We start from the raw sequence: 23,636 nt of genomic DNA, 5'->3' as shown, positions 1-23,636 counted from the left end.
TGGGAAGATCCCACGTGCCACGGAGCAGCTGGGCCCGTGGGCCACAACTACTGAGCCTGCGCGTCTGGAGCCTGCCCCGCAACGGGAGGGGCCGCGATAGTGAAAGGCCCGTGCACCGCGATGAAGAGCGGTCCCCGCACCGCGATGAAGAGTGGCCCCCGCTTGCCGCAACTAGAGAAAGCCCTCGCACGAACCGAAGACCCAACACAGCCAAAAATAAATAAATAAATAAATAAATAAAGTAAAAAATAAATAAATAAATAAATAAATAAAAAATAAACGTGGGCTTCCCTGGTGGCGCAGTGGTTGAGAGTCTGCCTGCCAATGCAGGGGACACGGGTTCGAGCCCTGGTCTGGGAAGATCCCACATGCCGCGGAGCGACTGGGCCTGTGAGCCACAACTACTGAGCCTGCGCGTCTGGAGCCTGTGCTCCGCAACAAGAAAGGCGGCGACAGTGAGAGGCCCGCGCACCGCGATGAAGAGTGGCCCCCGCTTGCCACAACTGGAGAAAGCCCTCGCACAGAAACGAAGACCCAACACAGCCAAAAATAAATAAACAAACAAATGTGGGGTTAAGGAAAAAAAAATAATAAACACTTTAAAAAAATAATAATAATAAATAAACGTATCTAGTAAAATATGTAAGTGGTGCTACAGAAAAATATTGAACCAAAGATAGTATATGAAGGCTTCAGGTCCCCGGACTGAACCCCTACAGCCCAGAATTCCTCGGCCACGGGGCGGGAGCGAGAGCTGAGGGCCGCCCTAAGGCTCCTCTGACCCTGCAGGTCTGGAGACTCCCAGCCCCAGCCGCGCCTCAGGTTCAAGGTCGCCGCTTGGAGACAGACCGTTTGGAGTCCAGGTGGGAGCTTAGGCTCTGCCCTTGGTTCTGGCATCCTCGCTGAATGGAGCCGCCTCCTTCCAAAGAAACCCGCCCTCTCAGAGAAAGGCGTGCCTTTTCAGGAGAAAGTGTTCTGGCTGCGGATCAGAGCTTCCAGGGCCCTCGCTGGGGTCTGTGGGTTCCTGCCCCCAGCCCGCTGAGCGTACCCGCCCGAGGGAGGAGCGCTGGGGCTTGGCGGCGCTCCGGACACCGGCGCCCAGGAGCTCGGCGAGGAACGCGGAAGATGCCCGCAGCGCGCCGGATCCCGCGTCGGTCTGGGAAAGATCTTAGGTTCCATCCCGCCAGGAGTCGCCGCGGCCGAGTTGGAGTTGGCAGGACGTGGATGGCGATGGGAGAACGGTCGTGTTGGAGTTGGCAGGACGTGGATGTTAAACGGGCTGCTCTTAAGGAACCCAGTAATCATTGTGTCCACAAGTGCCTGGCGGTGCCAAGGAGTCCTGGCCGTCCCTTAGGATACTGTTGCGCGATGGAGGTGGTGGTTCGAGTGTCAGAAAAGAAGTGGGATCTGCGGGCATCGTGTGCGGGTCGTGGTGAGATTCAGTGCTGAAAACAAGGGCACGGCGGAGATTCGCGGGTCCTTTGTGGCTGCAACCCTCATCTTGGGCTCTCTTATCTCGCCCTGCCGGCACCTAACCCCTGAGGACTCCGCGTGCCCCGTCTGCGGATCCCGCTCCTCTTCCTGGGCGAGGCCTCAGGCGGGCTCCTTTGTCCAGTGCGACCTGAGAAGAGAAGCCCCGCAGCTGCCCAGACATCCCAGGCCAGGTGCAGCCGGCAGGGGGCCGGCGAGCGGCGGTAAGGTGCTCCCAGCGCTGGTCTTCTTCCTCTGGGGTAAATACAGCTGGGATTTCCTGATTGTTGTTTGTTTTTAACTGTGCATACCATGCTGTTTGTCTTAATCTATTTATTTCAATACAAATTTATTAACAAGTACTGGACTGCCCTATAAAATATGGAGTAGAAAACTTACGTCAAATGCTGGCAAGGATGTGGAGTTAACAGAAACTACTGTCATTGCTGGTGGGAATGCTAAATGGCACAGACACTTTGGAAGAAAGTTTGGCAGTTCTTACAAAACGAAACATGCTTGTGTCCAGCAATCTCACTCTTTGTTATTTGCGCAAAGGAGTAGAAAGCTTATGTCTATCAAAAACGTGTCTGCAGCTGCTTTATTCATAATTGTTAAAACATGGAAGCAACCGAGGTGTCCTTCACTAGGTGAGGGGATAAATAAACCATGGTACATCCAGACAACGGAATATTATTCAGTACTAAAAGGAGCTATCAAGCCACAAAAAGACATGAAGTAGGCTTTGCGTCTGGCGGCGCTTGCAGCGCACTGCACCCGGCCCAGCTTCCTTCAAAATGTCTATCGTTCATGAAATTCTCTGCAAGCTCAGCTTGGAGGTTGATCACTCCACACCTCCAAGTGCATACGGGTCCGTCAAAGCATACACCAATTTTGATGAACATTGAAAAGGCCATCAGGACTAAAGGTGTGGATGAGGTCACCATCGTCAACATTTTGCCCAACCGCAGCAATGAACAGAGACAGGATATTGCCTTCACCTACCAGAGAAGGACCAAAAAGGAACTTGCATCAGCACTGAAGTCAGCCTTTTCCAGCCACCTGGAGACAGCGATTTGGGGCCTATTGAAGACATCTGCTCAGTATGAGGCTTCCGAGCTGAAAGCTTCCATGAAGGGGCTGGGGACCGATGAGGACTCCCTCATTGAGATCATCTGCTCAAGGACCAACCAGGAGCTGCAGGAAATCAACAGAGTCTACAAGGAAATATACAAGACCGATCTGGAGAAGGATATCATTTCCGACACATCTGATGACTTCCTCAAGTCTTCGATGGTTGCCCTATGGAAGGGTCGAAGAGCAGAGGATGGCTCTGTCATTGATTATGAACTGATTGACCAAGATGCCCGGGATCTCTATGATGCTGGTGTGAAGCGGAGAGGAACTGATGTTTCCAAGTGGGTCAGCATCATGACCGAGCCGAGTGTGTGCCGCCTCCAGAAAGTACTTGAAAGGTACAAGAACTACAGCCCTTATGACATGCCGGAGAGCATCAAGAAGGAGGTCAGAGGAGACCTGGAAAATGCTTTCCTGAACCTAGCCCAGTGCATTCAGAACAAGCCCCTGTATTTTGCTGACAGACTGTACGACTCCATGAAGGGCAAGGGCACTCGCAATAAGGTCCTGATTAGAATCATGATCTCCCGCAGTGAAGTGAACATGTTGAAAACTAGAATTTCTTGAATTCAAGAAAAAGTACGGCAAGTCCCTGTACTACTACATTCAGCAAGACACCAAGGGCGACTCCCAGAAAGCGCTGCTGTACCTGTGTGGTCAGGATGACTGAAGCCCACAGTGGCCCAAGGGTCCAGGACGGCTGCTCCACGCTCCCAGCTAACAGTTCTACACAATCAGCTTGTGGCTTAGAGCCCCCTTGTGCCCATCCCTGGGAGGATGACGTTAGCGCTGCCCACCCCACCTGCTCCATCCTTAGTTTATTTGCCTAAAAGCATCACCTGGCTTTCCCGTCTAGTCTCTCTTTACAGTCAAAGAAATGAACATTCCAAGGAGTTGGAAGTGAAATCTATGATGTGAAACACTTTGCCTTTTGAGTACTGTGTTGTAAACAGATGAATAAACTGAATTTTTACTTTAGGCACAAGTTAAAAAAAAAAAAAAAAAAAAGACATGAAGCAACCCTAATTGTATACTACTAAGTGAAATAAGCCAATCTGAAAAGGCTGCATACTATATATCCTTCCCACTATATGGCATTCTGGAAATGGCAAAACTATGGAGATAGCAAAAAGATCAATGGTTGCCAGGGGGTGGGAGGAGGGAGGGTGGAGCACAGAGGATTTTTAGGGCAGTGGAAAAAAAAAAAAACATTCTGTATGATAAACACTCTGTATACACTTATTCAAACTTACAGAATAAGTGTCATTATACATTTATTCTATTTAAATAGAATGTATAGCAACCAGTAAACGCTAATTTTACACTATGGGCTTTGGTGATGACGTGCAATGTAGTTTCATCGACGGTAGCAAACATTACTTGTGTGGGAGGCTGTGCATATGTGGGAGCGCAGGGCGTATATGGGGATCCCCTTGCTCCGCTCAATTTTGCGGTGAACTTACACTGCTCTAAAATATAACATCTATTTAAAAACAAAACAGAAGGTGGCCTTAAGGAATAAAAAGAGTGTCAATGGCCTCAGAATTCTGGCCCATTTACCGTAAAACATTCAAGATAATTATTTCTTCAAAGAGACAATGGGATTGTATATGGTCAGCAAAAAAATCACCTTATTTTTCCACATGTTTTTAAAAATGCATAACTACACATTTGTTTGTAAAAATATCACCCAGATTGAAGCCATGGATAACAACCACAATATTTTCCAGTCTTCCACTGGTGCGTCTTAATTTAATATTTCCTTAAGAATGTATGCCCCAAATAAGCAATCTAAGATATTTTCATTCTCACTAGCAATCCAGAAACAGTTAACTTTTTAAATACTAAAACAATAGTACTAATAATAAAATTAGTAGAAAATCCATTTTCTTTTAATTAAAAAATTATTTTAATACTACTTACAAAAGGCAGATAAGGGGAGACTTCTACTTCTTAAGATAGAATAATAGAGACTGGGTTTTCCTTCCTGAACGATCCCAAAGCTGCAAGAATTCATGTCTTGTAGATGTACACCCATGTTACAAAGGATATACACACGCACAAAAATGAGGAACACCATAAATTGTAATTACATGTGTAAATATATAAGACTTTTTCTTGTTATTAGAAACTTTTAAAGTAATGGATTATTTAAACAAAATCATAACAATGTTATGAAGGTTTTATAATCTATGTAAATATAAAATATATGACAAACATATTACAAAGTTTGGGAGGAGAAAAATAAACATATGTATATCTATTTATACATAAAATATGGTTATTATACTATGTGTGAAGTGGTAAAATATCACATACAAGTAGAGTATGGTAAGTTAAAGATATATATTATAAACCCTTTAGAAACAACTAAAATAACTTTAAATAGGAGGTTACAAATAATAAGCCAAAAAAGGTGACAAAATGGAATCATAAACAATATTTTTTAAAGACAGGAACAGAGAAAAAAGGGGGTAAAACAGATGGGAAAAGAGTAAACAAGTAGCAAGATGATAGACTTACTGATAACCATATCAATAATCATATTTAATATCAATGGTGGAAACATCCCAATTAAAGGCAGATGTTTTCAGATGGTTAAGAAAGCAAGATACAACTATATGTTGCCTATACACTTGAAATATAGAGTCACAAATTGGCTAACGTAAAGTGATTAAAAAGTTATACCATGCGAACACTATTCTAAGAAGAACAGGAGTGCTTATATTAATATTAGAAACAATAGATTTCAGAACGAAGAATATTATTACCACGGATATAAGAGGTCATTTCATAGTGATAAAGGGATCACATCTGAAAAGGACATAAGAATCCTAAATGTTTATGCACCTAATAACAGAGCTTCACATTACATGGGGCCAAAACTGACAGAACTGCCAGAGAAATGGAAATTATATTCAGAGATTTCAGTATCTCTTTGAATATTGAAATCCATAGATTAACAGAGCCATAGATCAAATAGATCCATAGATCAAATTGAAAATCATAAAGGACAGGACAACACTATAAGCCAGCTTGCCCTAATGGACATTTATAGAACCTGACTCCCAACATTATAGTCATGTAACATTGTAGCATTATATTACTACAAAGAGCAAAGTTGGAGTAACACTACCTAATGTCAAGACTTTCTTAAAGCCACAGTGATCACAACTGTGTGGTATTGGTGTTCAAATAGATAAGTAGATAAATGGCACAAATTAGAGAGCTCAGAAGAGTCTGTCATACAGAGTGAAGTAAGTCAGAAAGAGAAAAACAGATACCATATGCTAACACATATATATGGAATCTAAGAAAAAAAAAAAAGGTCATGAAGAACCTAAGGGTAAGACGGGAATAAAGACACAGACCTACTAGAGAATGGACTTGAGGATATGGGGAGGGGGAAGGGTAAGCTGTGACAAAGTGAGAGAGTGGCATGGACATATGTACACTACCAAATGTGGAATAGATAGCTAGTGGGAAGCAGCTGCATAGCACAGGGAGATCAGCTCGGTGGTTTGTGACCACCTAGAGGGGTGGGGTAGGGAGGGTGGGAGGGAGGGAGATGCAAGAGGGAAGAGATATGGGAACATACGTATATGTATAACTGATTCACTTTGTTATAAAGCAGAAACTAACACACCATTGTAAAGCAATTATACTCCAATAAAGATGTTAAAAAAAAAAAAAGAAAGAAAGAAATAGACCTACATATATGTGGACAAAGGATTTTTCTAACCAAAGTGCAAAGGCAATTCCGTGGAGAAAGGATGCTCTTTTCAACAAACTGGGCTGAAACATTAACTGCAAAAAAAAAAAAAAAAAAGAACTCCAATATGTAACACAAATCATCCACAAAAATCAGCTCAAATGGGTTATAAGCCTAAAGATAAAACCTAAGCCCATCAAACTTCTAATTGAATTCTTTGTAATACTGTGTCCAGCAAAATCTTCTTTTTTTTTGGAGAAAGGTGGTCGTGAGGAGGAGAATAAAACAACAAAAGCATGATCAATTGATAAATTGGACTTTATCATTATTTTTAAAAATCTGCCCTCAAAAGACTCTTTTCAAAGAAAGGAAAGGCAGAAGAATACATTTGTGAATCATATATCAGATAGAGAACTTGTCTATAAGAACTGGCAAAACTCATGAATAATAAAACAGTACAGTAAAATATGGGTATGATATTTGAACAGATTATTCACCAGACAAGATATATAGGTGACAAATACATCGAATGATATTCAGCATCATTAATCATTAAAGAAATGTAAATTAAAATCAAAATAATATACCACTTTTAAAATGTAAAAGACTGTACATACTAAGTATTGGCAAAAATATGAAGGAACAGGAATGCTTATATGCTGCTACTGGAAATATGACATTGTGCAACCACATTGTCATTTATTAAAAAGTTAGACATATAAATACCATAAGATCTATTCATTTGAGTCCCACGTATTTACCTAAGAGAAATGAAAGCCTATGTCTATACAAATACTCATACATAAATGTTCATAGCATCTTTTATTTATTTATTTTTTTGGTTGTATGCCAGAGGGGAGGATGTCTGAATTTTATTGAATTTCAACTCTCCCATGGAGGAGGGGCACTGGGAAACAGGCAGGAAGGGGAGTGACTTTCCCTAAATCCCAGAGGAGACCCAGGCCTGTTTCAGTTGTATTCTGTGCTATGCCAGCCCTTTACGTAATCCTTCCTTTGCTAAAAGTCTGCGCATGAGCTCCATGTGATACCAGGCCATGGGTTTTACAGGCACTCTGGGTGTTTAAAGGTGGTAACCTGACGGCTTCCGTAAGAAGTAGATGCCAAAGTGATGCCCGGTGGGCAGATGGGGGATTGGGGAAACCCTGAGAGGCACATGGCTTGTCCAGGATCGCATCCCTGATGAGGAGGAGGAGCCAGGTCTGACCCCAGCTGTGTCCTCAGAGCTGGAACCCTGGCTGCCCCCAGGCTTCCCAGGGGCTGTGGGCTGGGAAGTGGGCTGTGTGGTGCCACTGTGCATGGACAAGGCATGAGGTGGGGGGTGAGAAGTCAGCAGCCCACAGATGCCTTTGGGGAGTTTTGTGTAAGGAGGAAACCCAGGTAAGCAGACCGCAGAAAGTGACCTCACTTCCCTGGCGAGAGCGCCCAGAAGAACTTGGAACTTGGGTAACCAGGCACCCACTTCTAGAGAAGCCCCTTACCCAGCTCACTGGGTTGGAGAGGAGGAAGGGACTTATATTGCGTCACAATATTCCCAAAGCCATGGTATCAGGAAAGGTCACAGTGAGAATGCTTTCTGACACTGCAGACCCTGGGACAGATCTCATCCCAGACACCTTTGGCCATTTGACCAGAGGGACAGAAATGTAACACAGGGAGGTGCAGGGCAGGCCAGCTCAGGCCAGACCAGCCCTCTGATCCCACCTGGGCAGCACTCTGTTGCCTCCCTGTACATGTGCAGGTGGGGGCTTTATGTGGGGCGGGTCTGCCTCAAGCAAGAGCAGGCTGATGAGGGGTCAGAAGCCTGGTGGGCCGGTCACGTCCACACCCCAGGTCAAAGCTGGCTGGGTGCGATGTGGAAAGCCAGGGCAGCACCCTTCTGCCCAATGTTTATCCCAAACCCTCTAGATGTACCTCTTTTCTCCTCGATGGATATCTGAGCAGACACAGGTCTGGGCATGATGTGGGAACAGAAGGTCAAGTGGGCAGAAGAAGCTGCGATAAGATAATGGCCGCATGGTGCTCTGATACCTCTGGGCCAGGCCGACTGCTGGTGACTGTCATTGCAGAGCCCCACCCTGGAGATTGGTGAGGAGCTGATCGATGGGGACACCCAATCCATCTCCCCGAGTGAGTGGTGGGGACACCACACTGCCAACGAGGGCCAACCTGGGCTCCTGGTGAGTGTGGCCACAGGAGGTTCTCCAGAACCAGGGCTCAGAGGTGAATGGGGCAGGCCTCCTGCCCAGACACCACCTGGGTCACTTCTCAGGATCCGATCCTGGGCTCATGTGCAACTCAGCACACCTGGCTCACACTGGAACACCGTGTCAACATTCCCCTCAGTCAGCTGGAGGACCAGAGCCCACCAAGGCAGAGTCCAAAGGTGAGAAGGCCTGGGTGGGTACAAGTGATTATGTGTGTGGAGGGGTGAGTGCTGGGCCACACAGGCAGGAGACCCCAGAGGCTGGTGTGGGACCAGGAGCAAAGACTGGCCTCAGACCACCCATCTGGTAGACTGCCGTGTGAGAAGACACTCTGTTGTGAATTCCTGGGCTGGGACTTCTCTGAAAAGCTCTGGGAAGATTTCTCTCCTTGGACACCCATGGAAAGGCAGACACGTGAGTCATTTTGTCTTCTCTCACAGCTCCTGCACTTACACAAGATTTCACGCTGACTCCATGTCTAACATCTATACATTTGGAGAATTTAGGTGCAGGTGGTATCTAAGTCCACAGGCAGACAGATTCCGGCAGGGCTGTACCTGGAGCTCAATGGCATCAGCAGGAATCATCTTGCTCGACCTCTTGGCTCTGCTTACGGTGTCATCCTCACACAGGTGGCTCTGCCTTTATGACAGCAAGATGGCCACCAACTGCCACAGGCTGACATCACGTCCCCTCCACTCCCAACAGAAATAGAGCTTCTCTTCTCCAGGATTCCAGCACGAGGCCCTTAGCAGCTTTATTTGAAACATCAGTAATGTATAGAAAGACAGCCATAAAAAGAGAAATAACCCAAATATCTACTAAACAGGTGAATGAATACACTAACTGTGGTATAGCCATAAACTGAAACACTGCTTAGCAATACATGAAATGACCTATTAAAATACACTACAACAGGATGAATCTCAAAGTAATCATTCTGAGTAAGAGAAAGCCAGACCAAAAAAAAAGAGTACATAGGGTGTGATTCCGTTTATATAATATTCCAGAAAATGTGTCTAATCTATAACAACAGAATACAGATCAGTGATTGCCTGGGGATGGAAATGAAGGGGCTGGGGGTGTGTTGTGTGGGAAAAGTTGGGCGAAAAAGATTATGAAAGGGCAGGAGAAACTTTTGGGGTGGTGGATATGTTCATTATCTTAATCATGGTGATGGTTCTATGGCTGTATACATATGTGAAAACTTTTGATAGTATACCACTCTAAGTATGTGCAGTTTACTGTATGTCAATTATCTCTCAATAAAACTGTTTTCAAAAAATGAAAGGCAAAAACCAACCAAACAAAAAAGACAGGATCTAAAGTCTTGACGAATATGCTCCTAGTTACATTGTTTATATCAGAGGTGCCTTGTCTGATATGCCGTGTCTCTGTCTCTGCCGGGAGGAAGCCCAACATCCTCCTCGTTACCTTGTGTGCAGGGAAACATCCCATTAAATGAACTTGACCACCAATATCGTTTTGAAGACACAGGTATTCCTTGCCAGATGGGCAGGAACCTATGACTTACCAAGCTCTGAAGAACAGATATGTGAGATACACATGAAAACAAAGACCTTCTTTTGTGAGGTCACCAAGGATGTGCTTTGTTTACCCTGCTGTAAGTCTGAGAAGCGTGTGGCTCACAGGCATTGATCCACTTTGTGGATGGCTGAGGAATACCGGGTAAGCCGTGGCTGAGAGAAAAGCTTGAATCAAGGAAACTCTCTACCTGAGAGAGAATGAAAATTAGGTGAAGATAATTATTCTTCATTCATGTCTAATATAACGCAGATACTAACTAGTATTTTGTACCAGGTTCTAGGATAGACAGTTGAAGAAAGGATGCTGTCAATCTCAAGCAGTTCAGTTTTTATATTTTAAAATCTTATAACCTGAGTTGATGGTGATGATGAGTTTGATCATGTTTGGAACTGTGATAAATCAATGTAAGACCAAGATGAACAATTATACTTCAATAAAATTTTTTAAATAAATAAATAAATATTCCTGTCTAGTACCCTTCCCTGAGTGAAGCACAATGGCCTGTGATTGATTAAATAGGAAAAAATTTTCAGAATAAAATGCAAACACAGTCAAAATAAAGAAAACCTTAAGAGAAAGTTGCTCAAACTTAGCAGACAATATCATATTTCTTTTTTTTTTAACATCTTTATTGGAGTATAATTGCTTTACAATGGTGTGTTAGTTTCTGCTTTATAACAAAGTGAATCAGTTATACATATACATATGTTCCCATATCTCTTCCCTCTTGCATCTCCCTCCCTCCCACCCTCCCTACCCCACCCCTCTAGGTGGTCACAAAGCACAGAGCTGATCTCCCTGTGCTATGCGGCTGCTTCCCACTAGCTAGCTATTTTACGTTTGGTAGTGTATATATGTCCATGCCACTTTCCCACTTTGTCACATCTTACCCTTCCCCCTCCCCATATCCTCAAGTCCATTCTCTAGTAGGTCTGTGTCTTTATTCCTGTCTTGCCACTAGGTTCTTCATGACCTTTTTTTTTTTTTTTCCTTAGATTCCATATATATGTGTTAACATGCTGTATTTGTTTTTCTCTTTCTGACTTACTTCACTCTGTATGACAGACTCTAACTCCATCCACCTCACTACAAATAACTCAATTTCGTTTCTTTTTATGGCTGAGTAATATTCCATTGTGTATATGTGCCACATCTTCTTTATCCATTCATCCGATGATGGACACTTAGGTTGCTTCCATGTCCTGGCTATTGTAAATAGAGCTGCAGTGAACATTTTGGTACATGACTCTTTTTGAATTATGGTTTTCTCAGGGTATATGCCCAGTAGTGGGATTGCTATCAAATCTTAGAGGAAAACACAGGCAGAACACTCTATGACATAAATCACAGCAAGATCCTTTTTGACCCAGCTCCTAGAGAAATGGAAATAAAAACACAAATAAACAAATGGGACCCAATGATACTTAAAAGCTTTTGCACAGCAAAGGAAACCATAAAGAAGACCAAAAGACAACCCTCAGAATGGGAGAAAATATTTGCAAATGAAGCAACTGACAAAGGATTAATCTCCAAAATTTACAAGCAGCTCATGCAGCTCAATAACAAAAAAACAAACAACCCAATCCAAAAATGGGCAGAAGACCTAAATAGACATTTCTCCAAAGAAGATATACAGATTGCAACAAACACATGAAAGAATGCTCAACATCATTAATCATTAGAGAAATGCAAATCAAAACTACAATGAGATATCATCTCACACCGGTCAGAATGGCCATCATCAAAAAATCTGGAAACAATAAATGCTGGAGAGGGTGTGGAGAAAAGGGAACACTCTTGCACTGTTGGTGGGAATGTAAATTGATACAGCCACTATGGAGAACAGTATGGAGGTTCCTTAAAAAACTAAAAATAGACCTACCATATGATCCAGTATCATATTTCTTAAAGAAAATGTCTAAGATTCCTTTTAGTCAATCATGTATATACAACTATGAGTTAATCATTAAATACACAACACAGCATAAATATTTCAATTGTGCATATATATTGAATATTAGAATGAGAGGGTGTGAAATAATATGCAGGGAATGAGAAAAAGGGACAGAGTCATAGAGAAGAATTACCAACAGCTATTTTGTGTGCAGTTATAGAGGGAAAGAAACAAAGCAACAGTGTGTTACCAAAAAGAAAAACAAAGCAAACAATCAAAAAAACCTTAGAAAGAAGAATTTCATGGAGATATCAATGAAAAGTATAAAATTTCAGAGAATTTTAGTTCAGATGAGGTTGACAAGATCCATCAAACAGTAGTGGGCTATCTCTGCCAGAGCAGTAAGTGGTATTATTGGGGAGCTTGATTGCATTGGGATGAAAAATGGAATGTGAAAGACTCATCTTTCTGAAGAAATATCACGTTATCACAGAAGTAATGCAGGCAGATTCAGACAGGCAACCAATTATAGTGGGTAGTAATGGGTCACTTCAATTAGGACTAAAATATAGTTCATTAAGTGGAGATATTGAAATTCATATTTGGGGAGATCATTTATTTTCCAAACAGCAACTTCTTGGATTACAAGTGTAAACTCAAGGTGTGACTTTTTTTTTTTTTTTTCACCAGAGATTGGATTGTGGCAATTGGATTAAGTAGGTTTCAAAATGTTTGATGTTAACCATTGGTGTCAGTGTGTTTTCAACTCTGCAAAAATCTAATCATGTGCGCCTATACCTTTTCTAAGGTTTGATAACCTTATCATTTGGAGGAAATGGGCATGGTCTTCGGAGAATATATAAAACATCCAGCAAAGAGCTCATTCTTCTCCTGAGCCCAGAGCTGTCCTGTTTGGACTCGGCTGGGCTGTGGAGAATTTTGAAAGTTACTGCCACCAGGAGGGGATCACCAATCACTGAACTGAATTTAACAGAGTTACTTACTGAACAAGAGTGGAACATTTCATTAACTGTACCCAAAGGTGAGTTCTGAACAAGGTACAATGAATTTCTACTATGTTCACTTAAAAATGAAACATTAATGGTAATCATGGACACTAAATCTACACTGTCATTTTTTCTATCAGTAATACCTATATGTGAGTACTGCATGAAGCATTATTCAATCTGTTATTCATAGGCAAGTAACTTATTTTATCCACACTATGTCAGGTAACCTCATAAAATGGAGGCAAAAATAGAAAATTTGTTAATATTGTTGAAGAGTAAAATAGTTAATCCGTGTAAGAGGAGTTAATTGAGTGCCTAGAAACAGTAAACATATTAACTTTTACTATTATCATTTTAATATTATCATTATCATTAATGTTATCAGTCTAGAAATGATTATATTCATAATGAATTCTTGGCCAGTTTCTAGCCCAATCTACACAGGGTTTATCTATACTTTCTCCCCGTTCATCAAACTATCTCCTCATTTGAGGCACGTTTGAGTCAATGGCTTTATGTTCTATACCACTGAAAATTTTGTGGTCATTGATCAGAAGCCTATAACCCCCCTCTCAAGAATTTTTACTTATAAATAGATCTGTTCACCATCGCTTCACTGCTCATCATTTTTCAAAAGGCATCTTAAAGCTGATTTTACAGTTGTTCAGTTAAGCAATTGTTTACTTTATGTCTCTGCCTCTTCACATGACCTTTTTTGCTACATCTAAAATATCCCTCTTCTTTCCCTTATCAGGACATCACTCAGTAGATTTAGGACCCACTCTATGAACGATGATCTCATCTTGACGTCTTCAACTTGATTCCATCTGCAAAGACTCTATTTCTAAAATAGGTCACATTCAGAGGTACTGGGTGTTGGGATTTGGACATAATTTGGGGGAGGTGTAAGTGGGCACATTTAATCCACTACTCCATCCAACAGAATGAAAGATTGTTGCCCTAAAATCTTGAGGTCTCAGATTTTGCTGGGGAAGTAAAAAACTTCAAATTTTTTTTTTTTTTTTTTGCTGTGTATGTAGATTATATATAGTAGGGAGAGAAATTGTTAAAGAAAGGTTTCAGATTTGCCAGGTTTTGTCCAATGAATTCCCTAGAATATTTTTCTAGGACTAGAATCATTGGGTCAGAGGCAAACATTTTTTAAGAATTTTAATGCATATTATCAAAACAGTCTATATTAACTTCATACAAACATACCAATATGTGAGGGTATACATTTTTTTACTATCATTAATACTGGATATTATCCTTTTTAAATATTTGCCAACTTAATAGTTTAATAATGTTTAACAGTTCATAATAATAGTTTGTTAATTTATTTGCTTTCTAAAGGAACTGTATAACCTTCATTAATGTATTAGAAGTTCTTTATTTTCAATAATAGTGAATCTGCTAAAATTTAATCTGAATTTGGTATTATAAACATAAAAATGTAACATTTATTGATTCCCTTAATTAATTTTTATGGGTAATAAAATAGCATGCTAAAAGTAATTAGAACTAGAGACCTCTACAAACTATTTATGTGAGTTATGTGAAGGATATGTATGTGATAGTATATTCTAATAAAAATGGTCGTTCTTTTTCAGGAGCAGTTCATTCTCATTACCAAAAGATTATAAAATATATATATAGAGATGAAACTTTTATTTTTTAAAAATCCCAACAAGTTATTACCATGGAAATCTCCAAGAATTATAACATTCCCCCCCATATATTTCTGTACATGATTTCAGCTTTGTCTGTGTATATCCATAAGTAAAAACATATATCAAAAATTAAGCCATATTGGGCTTCCCTGGTGGCGCAGTGGTTGAGAATCTGCCTGCTAATGCAGGAGACACGGGTTCGAGCCCTGGTCTGGGAAGATCCCACATGCCGCGGAGTAACTAGGCCCGTGAGCCACAACTACGGAGCCTGCGCGTCTGGAGCCTGTGATCCACAACAAGAGAGGCCACGATAGTGAGAGGCCCGCGCACCGTGATGAAGAGTGGCCCCCGCTTGCTGCAACTAGAGGAAGCCCTCCCACAGAAACGAAGACCCAACACAGCCAAATAAATAAATAAATAAATAAATAATTAAAAATAAAATAAAATAAAATAAAGGGCCATCTCCAACCTAGATAGAAAGACCCTTACCAGGTACACTTGACTAGCTCATACACAGTAAAACTAAAGGAAATTGACTTAAAAAAAAAAAAAACAATTAAGCCATATTTATTTAGTGTTTTTTTAAAGGTAAATATTTCACTGATTTAGTTTGTCTAATAATATCCTATTTTTAGATATAGTCACTTAATCACTTGTTGGAAAGTATACTTATATATACATTTTGAAATAGAGGAAGCCAATTTCAAAAAAATTATGAAGTCTGATATTGTCAAACATTCTTTGGTCTAATAAGTAATCATTTCAAGCCAGGTGTACTTTTGACCACATTGGGTTTAATCAAATTGCTTTTAACAAAAATACCGTGATTTTTTAAAATGTAATGCTCATGTTTAATCATCCTAACATCAGAATTAAATCAGCCATGGCTGCCAGAATTTGGAGCCTCTATTTCTCAAGTTCCCAAAATATCCACAATAATCATTCATATTTCGATTTATTCCATACAGTAGTAAAAACTGATCAGAACTGAAGGAATTTAAATGGGCATTCTAAGCACAACATGTTATTAGATCCTAGATCATAGTGAAAAAAGGGCAGAAGTTACCAAGACATGGAATGATGCATATTCAAATACCTTACTGAAGTATAATCAAATATGGAGGGAACTGGAATAGAATTTGGGACCTTCTAAATCAAACATGAATGGGTGTTTATTATAAAACTCAAAGATGAGGATAAGCCAGCCCTAGGAGACTTTGGCAGTGGGTTGTTTATAGAGATTAGGAAGGGTGTTAATCCAGTCAGTGTTGATTGGGTGTATCTAAGGGAACTTCAGTAACCAATCAGGGAGGGACTTCAAGGATCCTGATAGTCAGGCATCTCAAAAGCAATGTTTCTTCTGTTCAGAGTCATTTGGAGTTGGCTGGACTGTGGAGAACTCTGAAAGCTACAGCTGCTGACCCACCCAGAGAACATAGAACCCCTGACCTGATTGGATGGAATTTCCTACCAGCATTGATGAGACCCATTCTACAATCTTCTGGTAAGTACAATGTCCTGAGTAGAGGAATTCATATTTCTTTCCCTTAAAAAAAAAATTTTAATTTAACAGTCAGCAGACTTAAGAATTTCTCAAGCAGATGAAATACTCCTAGTTAATAAAAACTATGTAATTATGTTCAGTTTACTCTGGAGCCATAGAATTATAATATCTACAAATGTTTGAAATTTATAAATGAATATGAATGTTTCTGCTAATTTATGATTTTTATGGTGTAAAAGTAAAATGTGAATTTCTGGATGGGAAATCCTAGACAGGTAGTTTTTCCATTTGGCATGATTCCTAAAACCTGGTTGGGAACCTGCGTTGTAGAAGGTGAAGAGCAATGTTTCTTCAGGAAAGGTTGCAGCTTCGGTCTTTAAAGTGCCCCATGACAATCCAGCAGCTGGTGATGGCTGTGAAAATGTAACACTGGTGACACACAATACCAGAAAGCTGAGAACTTCTGCACTCACTCTGATATAGAAGTGGGAATTTTGATTAATTTCTGTCATGTATTTGAAAGCACAATATATTAGATGGCACTGGTTTTTATTTTAACTTGGAATATTCATATTTCCAAATGTGAAAACACTTGTGATACGATAGTCAATCTGATATGATTGGGAATATATTGATCTGCTCGTCTAAGAAATGGATTCTCTTTACATTAAGGTCACTTAAATTCAAGGGTGCCAATGTCAAAGTGAAGAGAAAATTCAATTGTTTGAATTCTCAAAATTGAAGCTTGTAGTTAAACAGAGATTAATATATTGCTAATGAATTATTTTTATTAGGGATATTTGGGAGTGAGTTTTTAATAGAATAGAATATTGAACAATAATTCTGTTTAATGTAGGTATACTGTGTGTGTAATGTCATTTTTTTTCTCAAGTTGCTCTATCAATGGGTGGTAAGAAGACTATTTTTGTGTATGAGTGCAGGAGACAAAATGCAAAGAAGTGGTTCCCCTGCCAGCTCCTAAAGTATCTGCACATTTCTCCATAATGGCAGTTTTCTATTGATATCTTATTTGTTCGTGTCCGTGAGCTTCTGATGAGAGATGTTTTCTTCTTCTTTATATCTCTAACAAAATGAAGAGTCCCTGTCTTTATTGTATATTGTAGTTAATATACATTAATATAAATAATGTCTATTGACATTACCACAAATGAAATATTTAGCCCTTCAACCCTTTGACCCTTACATACACATGTTTACACTTCTCTCCCCTTCATCTTCCTATCTTACTTCCATTATATGATTGCTAGATGGATTATATCAATTATTATCTTTTGATTAAAAAAAAGACGTAGCTCAGCCAAGAGCTTTACTGTGAGTACACCTTTTTCTTATAACATCTTCATTCTGCAGTTTACAATATTCTTTTCTCTGGCTTTCTCTAAAACTATCACACACTCAATCTCACACTCTCTGAACCAAATGCCTCTTCTCAAGATATACAAACACATTAATAATCCCTGAATGTCATCCAGAAGTTGTTTGCCCCCTTCAGGTTCAGTTTCCCACTATTGTAAGACTTTGGGAACCTCAACTCCTTGTAGGTTCCATTCACCAGAGTGATAATACTGTTAGTATTACCTTCATTAAACTCTTGAGCCATCTGTGATAAACTGTTTCCTGCTTTCCCAACAAATGGCATCTATTTTAAAACATATAAAACTGTCATCCTACCTTTCACTTGATTTCCTTCATCTTCCATTGAGTTTTAATTTCTCCTATGTTACACCTAATAAAACATATTAATGTATCTTATAGTATATAATTTCTCTTTTGTTTGCTAAACAGTTCTTCTTAAAACCTTTTAGTATTATTTTAATAATACTAAAATATTAGTATTAAATCTAAATCTCTGTTATTTAAGTAAGTAACATAAACTCTCTTAATGTTTTTAGTTTCTTCATCTAAGTTCTGTAGTAATAAGTGTAAGATATTTGGAAAAATGCCTGGCTCCTTTGTTGCCACACAACAAAAACAACAGCACAACAGTATTTCAGCCTTCACTGCTTTAAATATGCATCTTATCTTTTAGAATAATTGGAAAGGAAGCAATTCTTCCTCTCTAGCTTCAGATATCAAATACAGTAAGTCTCCTACATACGAACCTTCAAGTTTCAAACTTTCAAAGATGCGAGCATGCTTTCTCATTTCCAATCACGTAAGTTAGTTCACGTGGGCGAACATTGTCATGTGCGTGCATCCTTTACAAGTGGCTGTGCTTTTGTGTACTTTACTGTACAGTACTGTATAGAGTACAGTAGTACAGAACCTTTATTTCAAGCCCAGGATGTCCAGAAGCAGGCATAAAACATCGGTGATGTACCTGGTACTACTGTACTTTTCACGGTACTGTACTGTAAGATTTTAAATGTTTTCTTTATTTTCTGTTTGTTTTTTTATGTATTATTTGTGTGAAAAGTATTTATTACAGTACAGTACTATATAGCCGATTGTGTTAGCTGTGTACCTAGGTTAACTTTGTTGGACTTTCGAACAAACTGGATTTACAAATGTGCTCTTGGAATGGGACTCGTTCGTACATAGGGGACTTACTGTATTCCACTTCTCATTTGTAAAGGCAATTTTATCTAATTTTCCACTTTCTTCTTAGTTAGCATATGTCTGAGTAGCCTTAGTCTTAGAATAGAGGAATATCCTAAGAGGCTGTTCAAGGGGCTATCATGAGTATTTGGGGCATGATCTAGATATTAAGTTAGAAAAGACTGCCTTTTCTATCCAACTTATTGGATAAATAGATATGAGGAAATTGTATGCTGTTATAAGCTCTTACACTTGTTTAAGTTCTAGTAAATACCAGGTGTTTTGTGGGGCGTTTTCTGAAGGAGGTAATACTGTCACTGTGGCTTAAAGACTGGTAAAGTTAACCAAATAAGTACTCTAAATATTCTATAATTCTCATTAAATCCTTGCCATTTAAAGACAGAAAAATTATGGTTCAGTAGAATGCATTTATTCTAATGGACAGAGTCCAGCAAAATCTGTAAATCAGTCATTTACTTAAGGTTCAAGTGTTCATGACTAACCCATAAAGTGCTCACAGCTGGATGCAAGTCTAGACAAGCTTCTAGGCTTGTCTCATTTCTATTTCTAGCTCCTCAACTGCACATTCAGTCCATGGTCATCTGGACTCTTAGAAGGCAGCTATGCTCTGGAATACTGTGGAGAGTTACTGTTTTAGAGAAGATTAGATTCACAGTAAAATTTAATAGAACGTATAGAGAGTTCCCATATACCTCCTGCTTCCCCTGAGTAAACACACACACAGTATCCCCCATTATCACATACTGCATCAGAATGGTGTATTTATTACAATTGAAGAACTTACACTGACACTTCATTATGACCCAAAGTCTATGGTTTTACATTAGTGTTCACCTTGGTGTTGTATATTCTGTAAGTTTTGACTGATGTATAGTGACATGTATCCACCTTTATAATGTACAGAAGAGTTACACTGCCCTAAAAATCTTTTGTGATAACCTATTCATCAGTCCCCCCCCGCACCCTAGACTGCTGGAAACCAAGGATTATTTTTCTGTCTCCATAATTCTCTTTTTCTAGAATGTCTTACAGTTGGACTCATGCAGTTCGTATCCTTTTCAGATTAGCTTCTTTCCTTTAGTGATATGCATTCAAATATACTCCGTGTCTCTTGCTGGCTTGATCGCTCATTTCTTTTTAGCACTGAGTACTATTACATTGTCAGGATGTACGAGAGTTTCTTTATCCATTCACCTACCTAAGGACATCTTGGTTGCTATCAAGTTTTGACAATTATGAACAAAGCTGCTATAAATTACCCTTTGTAGGTTTTTTTAATGGATACATGTTTTCAACTGATTTGGGCAAATTCAAAGGAGCATGGTTACTGAATTATATGGTAAGAGGATATTTAGTTTTGTAACAAACTGCCATATTGTCTTTCAGAATGCCTGTATCATTTTGTATTCCCATCAGCAATGAATCAAAGTTCCTGATTCTCCACATCCTCTCAGGGTTTGGTGATGTTCCTGTCTGCGATTTTTGACCATTCTTACACATGTGCTGTAGAATCACATTGCTATTTTAAAGCCCTTTCTTTTTCAGGCATTTCTCTTTCATTTTAATTATTTACTTCCTCATCATTTTCTCATATCCTTTGCTTTTTGAGCTAGTAGCCAGTCAATTATTTTGTTCACTTGTAGATAAAACAAGTGGTGAGATTGATTGGAAGACATGTTGGGATGGGGCCTGAGGATTTTTAAATGAGCAAAAGAAGCTGCTTAATGCTCAACATTAATCTCAATTCAGAAATTGGGCCAGTTTTCATTTACTTTCTTAAGGGGAAATTAAATGATAGAAGGGACATATCCGTAGTGGAGTGTGCTTCTCTCATGTATCTCATAGGAGAGTAACTTTCCTTTTCTTTCTCCTCAGGAACATAGAATCTCACAAACTACAGGATTCCAGAAATAACTCACCTTCTGAATCTTGAGAGTGAAGAAGTTGAAGATTTTGCTGGGATCATATAAGTGCCCCAAAGACCTAGAAATGGTGTTGCCTAAAGGACAAGATGACTGGTCCAAAGAAGACATTGTGAAGTTATTGGAATGTATGGAGAATAACATTCCATCCAATGACAGGCACACGTTCAAAACAACCCAGTCACTGATGGACTGGGAAAAAGTAGCTTTTAAAGATTTTTCTGGGGAAATGTGCAAACTCAAATGGTTAGAGGTTTCTTATAACTTGAGAAAATTTCGCACTTTGAAAGAATTAGTCCTGGAAGCAAAGGAAAATGTTAACAATCCTTACAAATGCAGAAAACGCAAGAAGCATCCTGATTTACCCAAGAAGCCCTTGACAGCTTACCTCCGCTTTTTCAAAGAGATGCGACCCCAGTACAGCCAAAAACACCCTAAGATGAGCAACCAGGAGCTGACCAAGGTTCTGTCTGAGGAATACAAGAAGCTTCCAGAGCAGCTGAAGCTGAAATATAGTCAAGATTTCCAGAAGGAGAAACTGGAGTTTGAGGAGAAAATGGCACTATTCAGAAAACAGCACCCTGATCTAGTCCAGAACTCCACGAAATCTGATGTCCCCAAAGGAAGCCAAATCAAAGCACGAAAGAAGTTTCAGGGAAATGTGCAAAAAGTGGAGTCTCCCCCAGAAAACAATTTATCCATGAAGAGAAAATTCCATGGAGAGCCCAAGAAGCCACCTATGAATGGATATCACAAGTTCCACCAGGATTTGTGGTCGAGTAGGGAGCTTCAAGTGGTTCCCCTGAGGGAGCGCATGGTCGAGATTAGTAGATGCTGGCAGCGTGTCCCACAGAACCAGAAGGAGCGTTATAAGAAGGAGGCTGAGGAACTGCAGAAACAGTACAAGGTTGACCTTGATCTCTGGCTCAAGAGTTTGTCTCCTGAAGAATATGCTGCTTACAGAGAGGCAACCTATACTAAGCGTAAGAACATGAGCATGACAAGGGGCCCAAACCCCAAGGTTAGAAGGATGGATCTGCAGTTCCCATCATCAGGGAATCTTCAAGGAGGGCCTGGACTGGAGCAGGGGCTTCAGTCTCCAGAGGTAGAATCATCAAACACTATTGGAGAACATTCTCCTGCCTCAGGGAGATCAGAAGAAAACGAGAAAGATGAAGAAGAGGAGGAAGGCAGCAACTCCTCAGACCACAGCAGTGGGAATGAAGATGAAAATTGTGAGTCTGAGGACAGTGGCTCCAGCTCATCTACCTCAGGGAACTCCTCTGACTCAGATTCCAACTGAGCTTTGTTCACCATCTGAGCGATGGGATAGAGAACTTCCTAGCAAATGGACATGGCATCTGCATCAAATTAAAGCATTCTTCTCCCTGTGCCCTTTCATTGCCTTCCTTCTTTCCTTCCCTCTTCAATATAAAGTAGGAGGGACCTGTTGGATAGAAAGCATCTTGTACAGTAATTTCTTTCTCCTCCCTGTAGCCCAAGTCCACCCCCAGAGACAGTCAATGCAATGAAGACTCTTGGAATAAACAATGAGCTGGTTGGGCTGCAGTGCACACTGGGCTAGACTGAGTTTCCTGAACAGAGGAATTTTGCTCTCCTCATCTTCTGCTGCGAGAGCTGTGAGGGAGCCCCGAGGAGTCTGTGACGTCTCCCTTCTCTGTGGTCCTGTCTCTCAGGACTCTTGCACGGGAAGTGGGGAGGGGGAGATTTGACAGACTGGAGCTAGGAGAGTTGCCTTTAAGAAAATTGTCAAGCCCCTGATGTCTTTCATCCTGCTCTCTGAAGTGAGGAGTTGGCCCTTCCTTAATTTGTGAGTGGGCAGGGGTATGTCGGCAGCAGCATTTCTACATGTATATTTATCTCTTAGCTATCACTGAGATTTTTCTTACTGGTTTCAAAAATTAGAAATTAAATTCTTAGAACCACACCATTTCCATCTGAATGAAATGCTTCTCAAAATCAGTGTCCTTTGACTCTTGGCACTAATTTTCCAGGCCATGTCTAAATGTATTCTGGTTTCTGGTCCAGCTCCTTCCAAATGCTTCAGGTTGTAAGTGAACCACGTTTTTACCATACACTTAATTTATAGGCATTATGTTATGACTTTGTACCTGTTGTGTGTATAAGTATTTTAGTCCACAGACTAGTGTTTGGGAATTCATGTACCAGTTTGACACTGCTTTTATTGTGATTTACTGATATATTTGAAAATGTGTTTAAAGACCGTGCCATCTCATTAAACTTTTCTTTTCTAAACATTCCTGGCTATTTTCGTTTTTTCATTCTCATGGACATTAGCATCACACAAGTAGTTGCGTTCTTATATATGAAAACTGTTGACTTTTGAGAGTTCATCTTACTCCTTGATGTCTTAGTGAAATATTTTATTCTTTATAAGTGTTTTTATAAGTATAAAATAACAATCTCAGAAAATAATGGCAATATTTACAATATTGCCTCTGGTTGTGAATCATGGTTTTAAATCATACATGTTCCAATTCAGATTCTACTGTTTTCTAAGCCTTGTCCCACTTACAGGGGATACAGTGATGAAAGTACCAAATGTCAATTTTCTCATAGGTAAATTCAAATCCATCTGGGGAGAGAGGTCAATTTTCTATGCCAAAAAAACCAATCTGAAGTATTAACCTTCTCAGCATATATCTAAAAAAATACCGTTAACTTTATTCTACAAGACCTAATTAATAATAATAAATTAGTATAGATTAACATCCTTTTTAACTGAATGATAATTTACGTACTCTATGCAAATGCTCCTGACAGACATCAAAACTCCAGCCACAGTCTGTGCCAGCCTCCTAACAGCTTTTCAGTAAACTTCAGGTGCTCTGTCTGTCCTCAGGTTAGGGTGGTGGGACCCTTAGATAGCAGACAATTAGCAGATGATAATACTGAAAAGTCCAGCCACAAAATAGGTCACAAGAA

General features: G+C 40.1%; 1 protein-coding gene and 1 pseudogene across 9 annotated transcripts; both read left to right on the top strand.

The window, feature by feature from the left end:
* The first annotated feature begins 641 nt into the window (after positions 1-641).
* UBTFL1 (upstream binding transcription factor like 1) lies at positions 642-22,950 on the top strand. Of its 8 annotated transcripts, XM_082410229.1 has the most exons (5): positions 642-1,694; positions 8,404-8,514; positions 8,607-13,025; positions 13,748-16,167; positions 20,623-22,950. In XM_082410229.1, exon 5 carries the CDS (start codon positions 20,737-20,739, stop codon positions 21,970-21,972), a length of 1,236 nt encoding a protein of 411 aa, XP_082266355.1. In that variant the 5' UTR covers positions 642-1,694; positions 8,404-8,514; positions 8,607-13,025; positions 13,748-16,167; positions 20,623-20,736; the 3' UTR covers positions 21,973-22,950. The 8 variants fall into 8 exon arrangements, with proteins under 8 accessions (XP_082266355.1, XP_082266357.1, XP_082266361.1 ...); XM_082410231.1 differs by lacking the exons at positions 8,404-8,514; positions 8,607-13,025 and having other exon boundaries at positions 13,748-13,859; positions 14,604-16,167; XM_082410235.1 differs by lacking the exons at positions 8,404-8,514; positions 8,607-13,025 and having other exon boundaries at positions 16,032-16,167.
* LOC309636757 (annexin A2 pseudogene) lies at positions 1,724-6,041 on the top strand (annotated as a pseudogene). Its single transcript has one exon. The product of its transcript is annotated as an annexin A2 pseudogene (transcript).
* Positions 22,951-23,636: the final 686 nt, after the last annotated feature.

Source organism: Balaenoptera physalus (genome assembly GCF_965194825.1).
Source record: "Balaenoptera physalus genome assembly, chromosome: 10".
NCBI classification, from domain to species: domain Eukaryota; kingdom Metazoa; phylum Chordata; class Mammalia; order Artiodactyla; family Balaenopteridae; genus Balaenoptera; species Balaenoptera physalus.
Note: the sequence above shows the minus strand (reverse complement) of the source record. Positions and strands in the feature narration are given on the sequence as shown.